Source organism: Vigna unguiculata, chromosome 6 (assembly GCF_037176805.1).
Source record: "Vigna unguiculata cultivar grain cowpea cultivar isolate G323 ecotype 2 chromosome 6, ASM3717680v1, whole genome shotgun sequence".
NCBI lineage: Eukaryota > Viridiplantae > Streptophyta > Magnoliopsida > Fabales > Fabaceae > Vigna > Vigna unguiculata.
The window spans coordinates 9,991,324-10,008,888 of NC_140797.1; the positions used below are offsets into that span (position 1 = coordinate 9,991,324).

Below are 17,565 nucleotides of genomic sequence, written 5' to 3' on the forward strand. Positions count from 1 at the left end.
GCTTAGGTATATATTAGAAAATATTTTGTAATGATCATTATGAGCAACTAACTTCTTCCTAGTTAGGATTGGATGTAACTTCTAAACTCTTTGTACTGCACTTATTTTTATATATGTTATGTTCTTATTTTATGTGTTGGTTATTTGATTTGTTCTCATTGCTTTGGTAACTTGGCCAATCATCATACTTGATCAACATTAGATACAATAGGAACTGGTTTAATGTTTAGATCAAATCAAATCTCCTAATGTTTGGTCGGTACCATGGATGGATCTACAACTTTAGCTGGTTTAAAGAGTCTTGTTTGTTAATGCAATGGTTCCTCCATTTGGGTGGGAATTAGCCTACCTCTAGCACCCTTAGGTTCTAATACTACAAGAATGGGGTTAGAATTACAATTAAGAGTACTTCCAAGAACACTAAAATATAGAACATAACTTATAGATAATCAAGGGCAGTGCAACTGAGTGAAAGAAGTCAAGTTCAATCCCAACACCACCAGTGCAATAAGGGCTTTTTGCCCCGGTTATTTTCCGCATTTTGCCTCGGGTCTGGAACCGAGGCATATTGGGGCGAGGCCAAAAGGTAAACCTTTTGGCCTCGGTTATCACCCGAAGCCATAGACCCAGTTTTATGCCTCGGTTGTTTTGAAACCGGTGCCATATACACAACTTTCTGCCTCGGGTCAGTTAGGACCGAGGCCATAGGTAATAAATATTTTTTTTTAATTCAAATTTTCGCAGGCCACCATGCCAGACTGAACCTCACCCTTTTGCTCGCTCATGGCTGCTGTAGAGTTATCACAGCACATAACCAAAGAAGCAAAAACCTTAAACAAAACACAGCACACTTGTTCCACCTTAAGCATTCTACAACATCAGCATTTTATTTGGTTACATAGAACAGGGATTTTGATTCATTGATTCATTGACTCATCCCATTAATGTTCTAAATGACAGAGATAACCCCTTGCGTGCCAAGCTTCCCCTGTCCATTGGCCACCTGGTCCTCTGTAAACCCACCTGGTCGGAAATCCCCTTCGATCATTCTCTCCCCAAATATCTCCAACGCTTTAGAACCCGCAGCACCCTCTTTGATACCCTCCACGAACTGCTTCAAGTCCAACCCCGCGTGCTTGATCACCCTGCATTCAAACCAAAACACAAACTGCAGGAGAGTAGAACAACCCAAGATCACTCCATCTCCGCGACTTTCTCTCCCTCCATCTCCGCCGGTGCCGTTGGAGGTCTCCGCGACTTTCTCTCCCTCCATCTCCGCCGGTGCCGCCATTCCAACCTGCGATGCTCTCACCTGCCTCTCAGAAACGTTCCCGTTGGAGGTCTCCGCGACTTTCTCTCCCTCCATCTCCACCGGTGCCGCCATTCCAACCTGCGATGCTGTCGCCTGCCTCTCCTTCGCCGCCAAGCACGGCCTCGGCGTGCGCGCCATCGCGTTGGAAGTCACCGACGCGGAAGTCGCTTTGATCTGCTCGTCCACGGAGGTCTCCACGACTAGGCGAAGGACCACGAGGCCATAGTTGGGGCGATCGGAGGCGTCGACGAGGGAGGATTCGACGCGGCGGCGGGGCTCGGGCGCCGATGACAGCGTGTGGAAGATTTTAGGGAAGGCTCGTGCTCGCAGAGAGAGAGAGAGAGAGGCGTTGGTGGTGCGGGGCGGAAGAAGGATTCGCGAATTTTGAACCCTAAATAAAGAGTATGGCTTCGGTTGTTAGAGGAACCGAAGCCATTGACCCCCTTTTGGCACTGGGTCTCCTTGGACTGAGGCCTATACCCCTGACTTTCAGCAACTTTTTGGCTTTGGGTCCTATTGGACCGAGGCCTATACCCCTCTTTGGCACCGGTTTTGAGCGAACCGGGGCCTATACCCCTCTTTGGCTTCAGGTATTTGGAGAACCGAGGCCTAAAACTTGACTCTAATAACAAAAATGCCACCGCGCCATTATATGCTTCGGTTTCTGGTCAACCGAGGCATATAAGGCGAGGTAAAATGGGAATTCTGCACTAGCACCTTAATCAATATCACTTATCTTTATCTATATTTAAACGTTTTTTCAAAACTGTCAAACCTTTATTATTGTTTTATTACAAACTTGATTAGATTATACATTACTATTTCAAACCAAATCCCTGTGGATATTACTTTGTTATGCTACAATTGAACCAACGCACTTGTTGGATAAGTTACACCCTTAACTAGGAGTCAACACCTAAGTTTTCCAAACAAGGCAACAATATTTGTTGTTGACAAATCTTTTGATTCTGAAATAGTTGTGACTTTAGGTTGTCAACTTTAATGAAGACACTTGAAGACCTTGATGTTTAACTCCGCTATGTCAAAGTCTTTTCCTAAGCCAATAAGATGGTTAACAATATGCGTGAACCTTTTCTATATATGTGTGATTTCTTTTGTAGGTACAGTTATATTAAATTATTTATTCATTTTTATTTTTTATTTTTATTGTATTAGTGATAATAATTAAATATATAAATTTTGAATTTTGAATATATTATTTTGGCTCTTTAAAATTATTGGTTAAGATCTGCAAGTAGTGATACCATTGTTATGCCATTGTTGAAGATCACGACTAAAGACACAATTTTTTACTAGGTTATTACATAAGTAGAATTATGATGGAAGTGCATGGTTTTACAGCAATAGAACAGTATCATAAATTTTCAACAAAATAGAAGCATGATTTCGCTGTCTAAAAACAAAAAATACATGAACTAGGAACTAAAAGAGCATCGTATGTAATAATATTCATGGTATGAAAAGGTGAGTTTTCAACTACTGTTACTTAGTTGTTGAGCTTGAGAATGAGAGTTCAGCATTTGGGGTTAATTTAAATATTTAAGTAGATTTTGAAATAATATTTTTTTGAAAAAGGATTACGTACCAAACACGTTAGCATCATGCTATTATTACCTTATGTCAATTTTAGGTGTTAATATCATATTTGTTCTCAAGTTAGACCCTTTGGGTTAATAAACTTGGGTTTTTCTTAAATCATGTGGGGCAATTACTTCTGCACCCTACCAAAATTCTTATCACTTCCTAATAAACAGTTCCGGAATTTTTTTCCGGAAAGCAATTACCCTCTCCTATTAAGGAAATTATTTTCCGGAAGGAATTTTTATGAGGTGGAGAAAGAAATGTGATAAGGTGTAGAAAGCAACAGCCATCGTGTAGACCACTTAGTTGATAGTTAGAACCACTCGTCAACTTTCAGTCCCCAAGTGTAAGGGATTGGCATATGAGCCAAAACTGCCTCCAAATACTGAAAAATATCCATGAAAGAAAACTGTTGAACGGTAAATCAATTTTCTGTTTTTCTAAAATATTAAATGTTGTCGAATAAGCTCCAGAAAAATAAGAAAAATTGAAATTGGTTCTTCAAATTTTCAATCCTTTTATGCAGAATTGTAAACTCAGATTATTTTCTTTTCTGTATATATATGTCGACATTATTGTTGCTTGACTAGAATTTTGCATGTAGTAATTGGATTATGCGATTGATAAGGATATTTTTTCTTTTATAGTTTTATAAACTGATCAGTTCATATTTATATATTTAATAGTAAAATTTTAATTGATTGTTGTGCTTAAAAGATTAATTAAATTGAGATTTTTTATAATTGAGTTTATTGAGCATAAAATACAAAAACATGTTAAAAATAACATTTTAGTTACATAAATTTTAGTTATATAAATTTTCTTTAGATATTTTGATGTGTGTTAGTGCAGTTGCGGGCGGCTAAGTTCAACTCATAGAGGTGTAAAAATAAATTGATTAAAGTTTAATGAGACATCAAAGATAAATCCAAAAATAAAAAATTATCAAAAATCACAAAAATTCAAGTCAAGCATTGCTTGAAGACGGCAAGAAAAACTTAAAAAAATGAAGAAGTTTGACGAAGCCAAAAAGAAGGATTGGGCAACAAAAATTGGACCTTTCGATTTTCTCTATCTTTTTCTAGAAGAAAGGTTTTGATAATTCATTGTATGAAGACACCAAGAAAAACTTGAAAAAGTGAAGATGTTTGGCTAAGCTAAAAAGAGGGATTGGACAACAAAAATTGGACCTTTCGGTTTCACTATATTTTCCAGAAGAATAGCTTTGATAAGAAACTAATGTAAAAAAATGGTATGAACTCTAAAAAGTTCAGAAAGACTTTTTATTCACAAATTACTATATAACCATTGCAATAATTTCTCACTCAATTTATAGAACACAAAAGAATATATCGCATCTGCAACTTTTAAGACAAACAGTTTATCTTGCTTCCCAAAGAAGGTTCTAGGATTCAAGTAGTTGATAGACAAATTAACAAATAGGGTTTGATGAGAAACGTCTTGTAGGTTCTATTGAAGAAGTTGGAGAACATAAACATGGAAATACTAAGATGCCACCACAAAGGAACAATGAGAAAAGCCCCTGACGAGGACTTAAACCAAATAATATTGGCCCTTAGCTGTGAACTTGTGATGATATACTGATAGATAAGATAGGTAGAGTATGATCAGGTGTTGCTCTTCAACATGCGAAACATAAAACTCTTCCGCTGGAACTTACTTTGAATCTGATGACCACATACCGTGTCGCTTGAAGAATTCTCTAAATCCATAAGCACTTAAATCGTAGTTGAACTGCAAGTGCATAAAATTAAATTGAAATTGGATAAAATATTACAACATCTCAGATGCAAGTGAGTGTATATCAGGCATGTACAAAATTTTGATAACTTTTCTAGTGACTTAATGGTGGATTACTAGACTTACTACCTATGTATCACTCACTATAAATATACGTTTGAGAAGACTTAAAAATTCAAAAACAATAATAATCAGTAATATGTATCAGTTAGCCTGAATAAGGATTCTCAAGGTGGCATCCAGACTTAATTTAAACAAAAACAACTTACAGGCAAGACTTTCACACTGTATTTAGTAATATTCGGATCAGCTACCCTTCCCTGTTTATCTGCCTGTATAGAGGAACACAAGTCTCAAATTACAAAAGGATTTACATGGGGTGGAAGTCAATGTACAGATTAACCTATGAATAGAAACCATATTACTGCTGCAGAATACATACATTCTGATCTACCATTCCATTAAAAGAAAATCTTATATAACTTTTCCAGTATGAAATTTATGCAATGAAGTGATGAGACACTGACAGGTAAGGAACACGATACCTGTGTTGGACTGTGAAATATTTCAATGAATGGATACTCCTTCTTTTGCCGAGTTATACAAAATCCAGGATATTTCGGGCATTCAACCTGCAAAGATACAGAACAAAACCTTTTCACCAATACACAATAGCATGCTACAGAGTGCACAGAAAATACGTAGCCCAAACCCAAGAAAAGAATAATAATCACGCAATAAAATACAAAGAAAGGAAAACTGACAAGATGAACTGTGCTGTGTGAGTATATGTGTTTGTGTTTTTGTAGTTATAGTTCAATCTAATAAGACAGTTGCTATGTTGCATCACGAGAGATGTTATTGATATGGTTGCCAAACGTTGCACGAGCACATTAATTATGAAAAACAACTTACACGCATAAATTTTACATGAGGATAAAACTCAACAGCAGCTTCTTCCAATACTTTGTCAAGATGTCGTGTGTAATTCCCCCTGCATTATCAAATAACGAGTAGTTATTAGTTATTACTAAATCTTTTCACTTTTCCTTCCACTAAAACTAAAGTCAAGTTCAAATAGGGAGAACCGAATAAGAATTCAGTAGCTAACTCCAGATCACCTGATAGTGAATGCAACAACCACAGGAAAACCTTCATGAAGAAGTGTGACAAACTCACGCTCAGATGTAAAATGAATAACCCTGGATGGTCCAAGATCCTTTGGATAACCAGTGTAGTACCTTTAGTTATCACAAAAATTCCAAGAAAATTAACATCTTATGGCAGAAAGAGAATCAGATAAGGCAGAACTATCCCATGAAAAGACATTACGAAAGTGGCCATAACAACACAACTATTTCTGGAGTTTATGCAAACTACAGTACTATAGTCAATCCCTACCGAACTTCGTTAGTAATATATGAAGATTTGAAATTAGCTTCCAAACATTTTTTGACATGATCGGAAAAATGATTAAATATATTTTTGGTATTTCAGTATCTTTACCAGTTCACGACTAAAATGTACTTGATAAAGATAAAATAAAGAGACAAAAACGAATTTTTCCATAAGCCGACAGATATTATTAAATGACTCGGTTATAGCACAATGAGTGCTCATTTGGCAGAAAGTACATCCACTCTCAAAAAACCCAAATAGACCTATATAATTCTCCTACCCAGAACTTTTTTTCTACTAAAACACAACCTATCAAGCAGTTTAATAGCATAAGTGTGCAAAGCTTCCCCCATGTTCCCGATGATGATAATATTATATTTTTAAGATAATAAAACATGATTTCAAGATATGCTTTGAGAACAAAATTGTATTTTATTCTTGAAAATTTTATGAATCAAGTTACTATGACTACACTACACTATAAACATGATTAACAAAAATATGTCACATCCAGCAAGTTAACACTGGCAGTTAAGCATCATATGCACGAATTCATACTTGCAAGTTGAACGGAGATGACTGATCATCCGATCAAAAAACGATGGATCCTCCATTACACAGTGAATGCAACCAGGCTAAACTATCCAGTTCCTGCAAATAAATAAATACATGTTACAGACTACATTAATCCCATGTACCCTCGTATCCATATATAATAACTAACTAAAGTCATTGGTAAAAAAATTCTACGATGACCACAACTCCTTATATACAAGGATTCAGTTGAAGCATTTTATCGAACACCTAGCGAGCATGGCACTGAGTTTGTGAAACTCAGATATAAGGAAACGTAAGGAAAGAAAACAAAGTGAAATACAGAAACATGAGTTAAATGAATAATTGTCTGTGTTAATTTGAAATTTAAATTCTTATACCCACTGCGTCACTTTTCCACCACCCAAACAAGGAATTGGACTGTAGAGTAACCCCGATGAAAAGATTGTGCTTTTAGTTTTTATTTATTTCTGTTTTATGTTTTATTAAATGTCAAATTTGGGTCGGATTGGGCCTAGTAAAACTCAACGCAAGCTATCGTTCTAGGCTTTTTCTTTCAACATCCCAAGAACTTCTAACTGCGCACCCATTATTTTTAAATGATATTTTACCCTTTCGGAAATCTTCCAAAACAAGCTTCTTGGAATTTCTAGAACATGATTTCCACAATATAATTTTTGGAACTTCCCAGAATAAATTTTCTTGGACAGGATTCTGAAACATGTTTTCTGAACGCACTTACCAGAACACATAAAATACATTATAGAGTTTTTTGAAATATAATAGAATAACCTTTTAGATAAACTTTTCAGAATATACGTATTTTAGAACAAGGCTTATGAAATAAAATTTCAAGAATAAAAACTTTAGAAAATATATAATGTTTTCAAAATAAACTTTTCAGAACAAGTTTATCTTTTTCTTCCTTTTCTTAAAAATTTACAGTGACAACAAAGAATAAAGTTATAGTTGGAGACAACAATGTCGCGATGACAATAGCAATGTAGTGTAACAAGAGGATATTTTAATCCTTTTATTATTAATATTGGAGTGTAGGTGTCACAATCGAAATTGCGATGGGACAACGAATCAAAAAATAAATCATATTTAAAAAGAGATTTGAAGTTGTCACCATAGTTATTCTGGAAAACTATGAAAAACCATGAAAATAAAACAAGTTTGCGAAAAACCAGATTTTAGATCCAGGATCTTTAATTAAAAATGCAAAGTCGCTATGCTTTAAAAAATGTTAATTTCCCCAAAAATAATAAGACAAAAAAATACTAAAAAGAAATAGATATATCTTTTTGATTTTTGGGCCCCACAAGGATTAACCTTGGTCTTACGTATTTTCATTTAAAGTGAGAAATCAGGATTACATAGTTCTATAAAAGATATTTGGAAAACTATTGAGAAAATGATTTAATTTTTTGGAGGTCAACCTGACAAAGACTGGCCTTGCTCCTACGTATCTCACAATGGAGAATCAAGGATGCGTAGTTTTTAAAAAGCTTGTTTGTTTAAAAATGTTGATATTTTTATATTTTAAAAATTTTATATATTTTTTTGATATTTTTGAATTACTTGAAAATGTGTGTCACACGACGCGAACGGTCGGACAAACACTAAAAGAGATGGAAAATTATTCTTGGTAATTTTTTGAAAATGAGTGTCACACGATGCGGACGATCGGACAGACACAATAAAGAGAAAGAAAATTATTTTTGGTATTTTTCCTATTTTTTCTATTTTTTTAGTTTTTATGATTTTTAAATATTTTTAGAAAAAAGAAAAGAAAAACATGTGTACAAAAGAGGAGCCAAAAGACTGTCGTCAGCGGTTCCAGCCGGCGCCGGCGCCCATTCGTCTTCAATCCTCGACTCCCCTCTTCCGCGAGAGAGAAAGGTGCCATAGACTCTGCAGCTCGTCACCATCGTGCCAGCCACCGCGTTTGGGTCTGAAACCATCACACAACAACACTCCATCGTTTAGAGCCGCCGACGATGGTTTTATCCCCTTTCTCACTGTTTTATGTTTCTAATTTGTGTTGAGTTGTGATGATGAATTGCAGGGATGGGTTGTAATAGAAACAATGGGTGATTTGTATTAATGATGAATAATGGGTGTGATTCTAGTTGTTTGCTTGTGCGTTCTGTTTGTAGGATGAAATGGTATTATGATGTTGAGGTGGTGGTTCAACGAATGGGAATGTTGCGGGATTGGAATGGAGAATGAGTTTGAGGTTGAAGTGAAGACGTGAATGGAGAGGATTTGTACGTGGGTGCTTTCTTGGGTCTCTGTTTTGTATTTTTGTTCAGGTAAATGATTAATATGAGAAAAAGGTTAATTGATGATGGAAAGGAGCGTGATAGTGATGGAAAAGGCAACGTGATGGTGGGTTTTTGGAGATGATTATTAGCGAAGAAGATGAAGGATGGAATGACTTATTTGGAGGTCCTTGTTGGCTGAAAAGATGAAGTATGAAGATGGCTATGATGATTGTATGAGAACGGAGATGAATGCACGATGATGTTAGTGTTGTTTTTTTATCAAAGTTGTGTTGTGATAGATGAAATTGACTGTTAATGCATATTTTGTTTTTCAGCACTAAACCAACGACAATGCACAGAATCATTACCATGAATCAACAAGAAATCAAGCGTGGCAAGCATAACACAACATCATTCATTCAAAGATCAAACACAGTTTCACATCCATCCAAACGTTCAAGTATTGGCACTTACCTCTTGTAGTCTCTTTATCTTGTTTTGGCACCCTCCTGTGAAATTGTGAAACTGTGTATTCTCTCCTCCGAGTGTTCTCTTCCTCTAGTTGCTCTTCCATTCAGTTTTTATTCTCTATGATGGAATCCTTTCTTGTGTGTACAATCCACTGTATTTTGAAATAGTCAAAACCCTCCCTGCGAGTGAGTTGCCCCGTTTTCAAATGGCTCGCCGTTGTTATTACCATGCCAATTTCCCATTTCTTCATACTCTGCACGAACAGTCTGAGATGACCAAAAGCACAAGGCAGGATGCCTCCCAGCCACCCTATTAGTGTTGCTACGTCTGTTGTCCGCTGCTATGACTGCCATGGGTGCCACAGTGATACACACAGATACCCAGCATTTCTGTTTTTGTGCTAATTTGCAGAGATGGAGTAAAATATGAAAATTTGAACGTTTTTCTTGCATGGGGAGGGAATGGTCAACAGAGACTTATGTTGACGTCCAATTTTCACCTTTTCACTTCATCTTAATTTTTTTTTTTATAATATTAGTATTTTTTTCTAAAAGCAAAACAAAAATAATAAAAAGGGAAATAAAATAAGATAAGATGAAATTTAAATATAAAATAAAATGAATATATATAAAGTAAAATAAAATAAAAACAATAAATAAATAAATAAATAAAAGTAAAACAAGATGAAAATAAAAATAAAAATATGTATACATAATAGAAATAAAAATATATATTTATACTCTATGTTCACTTTTTTTTTCTATTTTTCTCTTCTCTTCTCTTAATTATTATTAAAGTCAAAATTTTATTTTTTACCTGGACGAAATTGAGTGTTAACATTAGGTAATAATCCTGGTTTCTTGCAAAGAAAAAGCCTCTATATTCGTAAGTCTTATTATAAAGCAATTTTCGGAAGTGACTTAAGTATTAGAATCAACGGTATCAGCACTTGTGAACGGAGGTCCAGAAAAAAAAAATCCCAATGAAGAAGAATGTTTGTTGTTTATTTACGACATCTACTTAAATGAATGAAATAAATGCAACAAGAATAGTAATAGATTAAAATAAAAAGTTAGTTAAATTCCAGTAATATAGAGAATAAATGGTGAATAAGTCATGTTTTATATGAATATCTATAAATAGAAATTATTCTAGTAAAAAGTATTTAGTGGACTATGGTATGTTTATTTATAGGTCTTGAGTGTTTAATTTTCCTTTTCCTTTTCTTTTTTCTTTTTCAAGCAATGGGTACTATATGTTAAGAGAGGGATAGTGGAACTTGACCTCAATCCAACTATATAATAAGATTGTCCTAATCATTTTATCTTAGGATGAATTGATGTTTGTTGGACTTTGAAGATGGGGTCTAGTAAAAGGAGGTAAATCAAACTAGCCTAAATACCTATTGATCTTGAGCGCCTTTTTTTCCATATTTACTTTATTATTATTTTTTAAAATATATTTTTGGTCTCCAAATTTGAACTTAAAAGTAAAATTTATTTATATTTTAAACTTTGATACAGTTTGATCTTGAAATTTAAAAAATAAATAAATATAGTCATTCTAACTCAATTGCATGAAACTTGTTTGATATGTTAACTTACATTTCAGGTTACAATTGAACTATTTACATTATTTAACACGTTTCAACTCAAATGTTAGTTTAAAACACGGTTTAACATGTAAAAAATAATTAACATTATTAGATTAAAATGACTATATTCATTTATTTTTAAAAGAACTATATGGATAAATTCGAATTTTGAGTTGAACTTTAAGGACTAAAAATATATTAGCCCTTTTTTTGTCTATTCTTTTGAATTCCTTTGAATTTTGCCATCTATATTCCTTCATTTGAAAGTTATCCAATTTCAAATTAGTTTGTCTTGATTTTCGCTTGTTACTCTAATTGGAAAAGCATTTTAGATATTAAAGTGAGAATCGTTGAAACTACTCTTGTGGAGACTCCATCCACCAAAATCATGGCTAAGATAATAGAAGAAGATGAAGGTCCATGGAGGAGGACTATACATTTGAAGAATGAAATACAAGAATTTTCTTCCTTATTTTAGAAAATTATATAGCTATAGATTTTCTATTTTAGAAAGTGGAAGCATAAATGAGCCTTCAAGAAGACTTCAATTACGCCTTAATTGGAAATATTTGGTAACCAAGACCATTCTTCATGCAACTATACGATTTGAGTGATGTAGGACTTAAACCTCCTAGGTAGAGCCTCTACCTTGTGTAACTGCACTTTCTCACTTTTAGTCCCACATCTCTTAGGTCTTTGATTGTTTAAGGCCTATCAATCTATAAATAAGAGCCCTGCCCCCTTTTGTACTTATCTTATGGATGAATGAGAATTTGACATACTCACAACATAACAATTGTAAGAAGAGCTTATAAAGGCTTGAAAAAAAAACAAGATTTAAGTGATATGGGACTTATGCCTTATAAGTAAATCCCCTACCTTGTGCAACTGTATTTTCTCACTTTTAATCCTATGTCTTCTAGGTCTTTGAGTGTCAATTTATTTTAATTTTATATTTATACTAATATTTACAGAATAAACTTTATTTTTTCCTTAATCCTCCTCTAAAGTGATAAAGAGAATATTGTAAAGACAATATTTGAATATTTTAATTAGAAAGTGTTTAATAAAAGAATTCCCGTTTTATTATATATATATATATATATATATATATTAGTATATTATATTTTAATTATACCATTAATTAAATTTTAAAATTATAAAAAGAAAATATAAAAATATAAAATAATTAGAAAATCAAACCCACATTGTTATAAACAACAAAAAAATCGCTCATGTTTCATATGGTCAAAAAGTGCATGAAAGCAATTACAAATATCAGTTAGAGTTATTAATAATTATGCATTATAAGGTGTAGTTTCTTAACTATCATATAAAAAAGAAATGTTGATGATACAATGATGAAGGATTCTCTTGTTTCCTTTTAGAGTTATGAATATGGTGAAGTTGTTGAAGAAAGCTTTTTGAAAATTCCCACTGGACATTAAGATAGCATGCTATCTAGATGTGAAGGTTCATTTCTCAAGCTCATGAAAGGAAGAAGAGAGTTGGATTCAAGCTTAAACACACACGGCAATAACAACACTAAAAAGCAAAATGAAAGAAGAAACAATAAAAATGGAAAGCATAGAAGATGAAGCATGGAAGAAGCACGCCACTCATAGGGGGAGATCTTAGCCAACCAAGCCCTAGAGATGAGTGATGGTGCCGCCACTTGCAAGCAAGATAAGGCAAAGGTGAGTTCACTTCTAGGAAGGAGAGCTCACGAAAATTTAATGGTTGAAACACAATAGTTTAGAAACAAAATGATCAACCCTTTTACAAGACAAGGAGCACCCTTTAAATAGGAGTTCATAGGGATCCTTTAGCAAATACAAAAACATGAAAAAGGATTAACTAGCAAACCCTAAACCTAATGTGAGAGTGAGTCTTGACCAAGTGAAGGGAGATGATATGTGGAGGCATTCCCATAAGGATTCTAGGCCAAAAGAGGAAGGAGACCAAGTGACCTTCTAAGGCATAAACCACAAAGGCAAAAGGAGACAAGGTACATGTCTACTTTTGCTTTTGCTTTATGCTTTTTGCTTTCCTCTCTCTTCCACTTCATCCAAGTGCTCCAATCACCAAGTGCCACCTAGCCATCCTATACTTTCTCTTAATTACCTACAAAACAAGACAAACAAAGATTAGCATGTTGGTTTAAGTTAATCTAATCTTGGTCAAAGGTCAACTTTGGATCAAAGTCAACAAGTCAACCAAAATAAGTTAACTAGAAACCAACTTAGGGAATTCAAACTAAAGTAATGCAAAACAAAGATAAAGGTGATGGAATAGAAGACTCCCCTTTAGACATGCTTTTAGTGATCCTTCTTGAGGGAGCTTCTAAGGAGGTGGTTACACCTTCATCGTACAAATAATAAAATAATTTGTACTCAAGAAAACTATTGAAAAATTAATACAAAATGATTAAATTTAAATTATCATAATATCTTCTTAGAGAGTGTAGACTTTTTTTCGAAGTAGAGAGAGAAATGAAAAAGTAATTTAATGACATTAATAAAAATAACATGTATTTATTTCAAAATAATCAAATGACAACCAAATACATTTTTTAAATATTTTTCTTATTAGATTATATTGATTTAAATCGTATTATTTTCATATATTTCAATTAACCACTCATAAAAATAATAAGATTATAAAAATAATAAACTCAATTAGAAAATAAAATTATATAAGTATATATATATATATATATATATATATATATATATATATATATAAATTAAATTATTCTATTTTATTATCACACTCAAAAAAACTTCTAATGACTAATTTTAGTGACCAATAATGATTAGTAACTATAGTAACCAATTTAGATAATAATTTACAAAACTAAAATTTATTAAAATAGTCACTATTATGAATAAAAAATTATAATTGGTCACTAAATTGGTCTTTAAAATTAACTACCATGGATTTGGCTACCAAAGAAGATTGGTCACTAAATTAGTTACCTTGGTTTTCACTACCAAAATGACTTATTTTATAAATTGATCTATAATTAATTATTGACTTGTTTAGTGACCAATTATAATTTTTTATTTATAATAGTGACCATTTTAATAACCAATAATTTTGAATTTTGTAAATTGGTATCTAAATTGTTCAATATAGTGACTAACTTTTTTTTTCTAAAATTGATTTCTAATTGAAGGTTTTCTTATAGTGTCATTGGTGTAGACACATGCATGAACAAATAAAGCATGAATACCTTTTTTAAGATATACCTGGATCATATATAAACAAATAAAATGCAACGACCTTTCTCATGATATATAGATCATGAATGAGGAATTAACATGTTAATGGGAAAGTAAAATTTTGAATTATTATTATTATTTATAATATTTATAACATCACCAATTATTCCAAAGTTTATCTTGATATTAGTTTGTATTTCAACTTATGTCACAAATATGGAAGTAGTATGCATTTTCTTAAAGAGAAACAAATCATATGAAATAAACTAAATTAGCTAAAAAATAAGAATTATTGATTAATGGGAGAGATTCATTTAAAACATTTGAAACAACCATATTGATCCAACTTTTCATAATACAACGAAAAACATAATCTCTATAACATTTTTCTCACCAACTCTAACCATGACTCATAAACCACATAAAGTATACCAAATAAAAAGGAAAATACAACATATTCAACGTTTTTCATTAGTTTCATTTATTTTGTTTGTCTTGATAAATATTTATAAATAAGATACCTTCCTACCTTTTGTACTTATCTTTTGATTGAATGAGAATTGACATGCTATTTTTGCCAATTAGGAATTAATTAGTCTCCTGAAATATTTTTGTATGATTTCTTAAGAATAAGCTAGGAAATTCATAGGTTGATTTGTGTCAATCAAGAAATAATTTGTCTCCTCAATATATTCACCTGTTATTGTATTCAGTCTCTTCGATAATCATAATCTTTGGTTTGTCCAATATCGCTCGGATGGGACCTATAAAAGGGACTCTGATGCTTAAGTTAGAAAGGGTTCAAGTGCTCAAATATTAAATGCAATAATCAATGTCCTCTACTACCTTACTTGAACCTTTTATTTATACAAATTCTATTGGTCATTTACTTACATCTTAATCATAATTACCAAACTAATTTGTGTTAATCATCTTTGATGTTCTTAACCACGCAAGTTATATGTCTGACTGATAATTCTATTGATCGGTCGGCTTACAAAGCAATTCGTCAGAGGTTCAATAGACTTCTTAGCTGCTCAAACAAAGACTCGATTGAATCGAAATCATATTCCAAAAGTTGGTACCAACCCGATAGATTTTCTTGGTGAGGCTCATACTATACAACAAGTAATATTTTCTTGTTCTCTTTTGATGAACCTTTTTTGAAAAAAGAAATTACGAGTTCCTAAAAAAACTTGTGAATATATATATATATATATATATATATATATATATATATATATATATATATATATATATATATATATATATATATATATACTTATATATATATATATATATACTTATATATATATACTTATATATACTTTGAAGAAGGTTTTTTCATTGGTATATCTCATTGGTTTAGTCAAATTTGACTCAACACAAATATATAAATTCAATGTGAGAATTGATTTTATGAATATTTTTCTATTTTTTGAGCAATAACATGTTAGAATAATTGCTATGATTCAATTTTTTTAATTTTAAATACATAGTAAGTGAAAAAAAATAAACGGTAAAAAAACAATGAAAAATAATAAAAATAGAAAAACGATAGGTCAAAATAATATTAAAATTTAAACTCATGTCAACATTTACTTATTTACACGGCAATTTTCTTTGTTATCAATCCAATGTTTATGTCTAATATGTCACTTATTTTCAATAAATTTTATTAATGATTAAAGTATTTTAGATTTGATATTTAATAACAATACATATTTTTATTACAAAATTTTATGGTTGATGATAACAATTTAAACAACAATTGATATAATTAAAGTTTTTGGACTATTTATTTTATACTTTTTTGCTAATTTACTAAACCTTTATGATATAATAACTTTGTTTATCAATCTTTTTTTTGCGTGTATACATGCCAATTTAATTTTAATCTATTTTAAAAGTTTTCTCTTTTAATTGAAAATACTGTTTTCATTTCAAATAAAAAATATATAATAAAATATATGACCAACTACAATATTTAGGAGTTTAAGTTAAAATAATGAACAAACTAATTGAAACGGGCAAATATAATAGATCAAAATAAATTGTAAACTATGATACTGTGAAAAAGATTAATAAATTAAAATAAATGTTTACAGCAACGTTAATAATTGAAATGGAAAGACTCCCGTACCTTGGCACATCCATATAGGAAGGAGTAGTTTCTCAAAAGATAAAAAGGGCACATCGAAATAAGGTACTGTACCTGGTTTTTGGTGGCCAAGAAGATACTCATTCTAATCTCCCCTAAACCCTAATTTCATCTCATTGGCGGAGGGATGACACAACAAAAAATAAACTCCTCAATTTTTCTTTCATTTCAAAATTATTTTTAAATTATATATAAGCTTAATCAAAATTTATCTTTCATCAATTATAATAATGCAACGTAGATCACACACGGTTTTGCTTAAATAAATATTTATTGTTAAAAAGAAATTGGTTTTGTAAGAGTGGGAATGTTTGTTTATATTAGTCGGTATACATCTTAACGTTCTAATTAAAATAAATTTTATAAACTTTTGAATTGAGCCTAGATTTTATACCTGTAAGACGGTTATCAATTTATTTTCTTATTTATCAGAGATAAAAATTCATTTATAACGCTTGATATTGGTTGTTAAAATTATAATAAATAAAAATTAATAAATGTATTGTTTTGTGATTGAATGGTTACGTTTACACTACACTACCCCTTCATATATTACTTATTTTATCATTTTATCAAATAAAAAATGTAAATGGTCATTTGATAATAAGATTAGTGTTATAGTAATAAATTGTAACAATATAATAATCATGTATTAATATCAAATTTAAAATATATTTTTCTTATTATTTTGCAAATATCTATGTCCCTAGCTTAATGTCCAAACAAAACAGAGAATATACTAATACTAAGCAATTTTTTTAGAAATTAGCAATTTTTTAACATGCTGTATTATTTTAAAATTGACAAATTACTTTTTTTAATCATAAATCTTTTTTTTTTTTTTGCTTCAGTAACTTGCTAATTAGTCTGTCATCATCTGCATTTGCTGCTCTTCATTGTTACATCAAATCAAATTTTATAGTCTTTTTACTCACACATTTATTACTTCTTCATATATCATTATCTTCTTTTAGTTTTATTTGTTGTACATATTATTCATTACTTTCATTGTCCTTCTTTTCATTCATTTCTTTCTTCCAAGAAATACATTTTTAAATTTATATTAATTTTGGATTCATTATTTATTGTTTTTGGTTTAAATAGACAACATACCTAAATGGAAAATATTCCTTCTAACAAATCAACATCAGAACAATAAAGAAAAAGATGGAGAATAAATGCTGCAAATAGAAGACGTAGAATGACCCCACAATAAA

The 17,565-nt window shown here is 31.5% G+C and overlaps 1 protein-coding gene across 5 annotated transcripts; it reads right to left on the bottom strand.

Annotated features, from left to right (window-relative positions):
• Nucleotides 1-4,222: 4,222 nt before the first annotated feature.
• LOC114187390 (Thioredoxin superfamily protein) lies at nt 4,223-7,160 on the bottom strand. 5 transcript variants are annotated; one of them, XM_028075636.2, is made up of 7 exons: nt 7,009-7,160; nt 6,632-6,724; nt 5,797-5,916; nt 5,591-5,669; nt 5,221-5,307; nt 4,945-5,007; nt 4,223-4,669 (listed from the first exon to the last, which is right to left on the bottom strand). In XM_028075636.2, exons 2-7 carry the CDS (start codon nt 6,685-6,687, stop codon nt 4,592-4,594), a joined length of 483 nt encoding a protein of 160 aa, XP_027931437.1. In that variant the 5' UTR covers nt 6,688-6,724; nt 7,009-7,160; the 3' UTR covers nt 4,223-4,591. The 5 variants fall into 5 exon arrangements, with proteins under 5 accessions (XP_027931437.1, XP_027931438.1, XP_027931441.1 ...); XM_028075637.2 differs by having other exon boundaries at nt 7,013-7,115; XM_028075640.2 differs by lacking the exon at nt 7,009-7,160 and adding an exon at nt 6,847-6,965.
• Between the last annotated feature and the right edge of the window lie 10,405 nt (nt 7,161-17,565).

Excerpts from the sequence above, each read along its gene's own strand:
- LOC114187390 (XM_028075636.2), bottom strand. The coding sequence starts at position 6,687 with ATGGAGGATCCATCGTTTTTTGATCGGATGATCAGTCATCTCCGTTCA. Across the intron at positions 5,670-5,796 it reads GTTGTTGCATTCACTATCAG|GGGGAATTACACACGACATC; the intron begins GTGATCTGGAGT and ends TTGATAATGCAG. Across the intron at positions 4,670-4,944 it reads ACAGTGTGAAAGTCTTGCCT|TTCAACTACGATTTAAGTGC; the intron begins GTAAGTTGTTTT and ends ATGCACTTGCAG.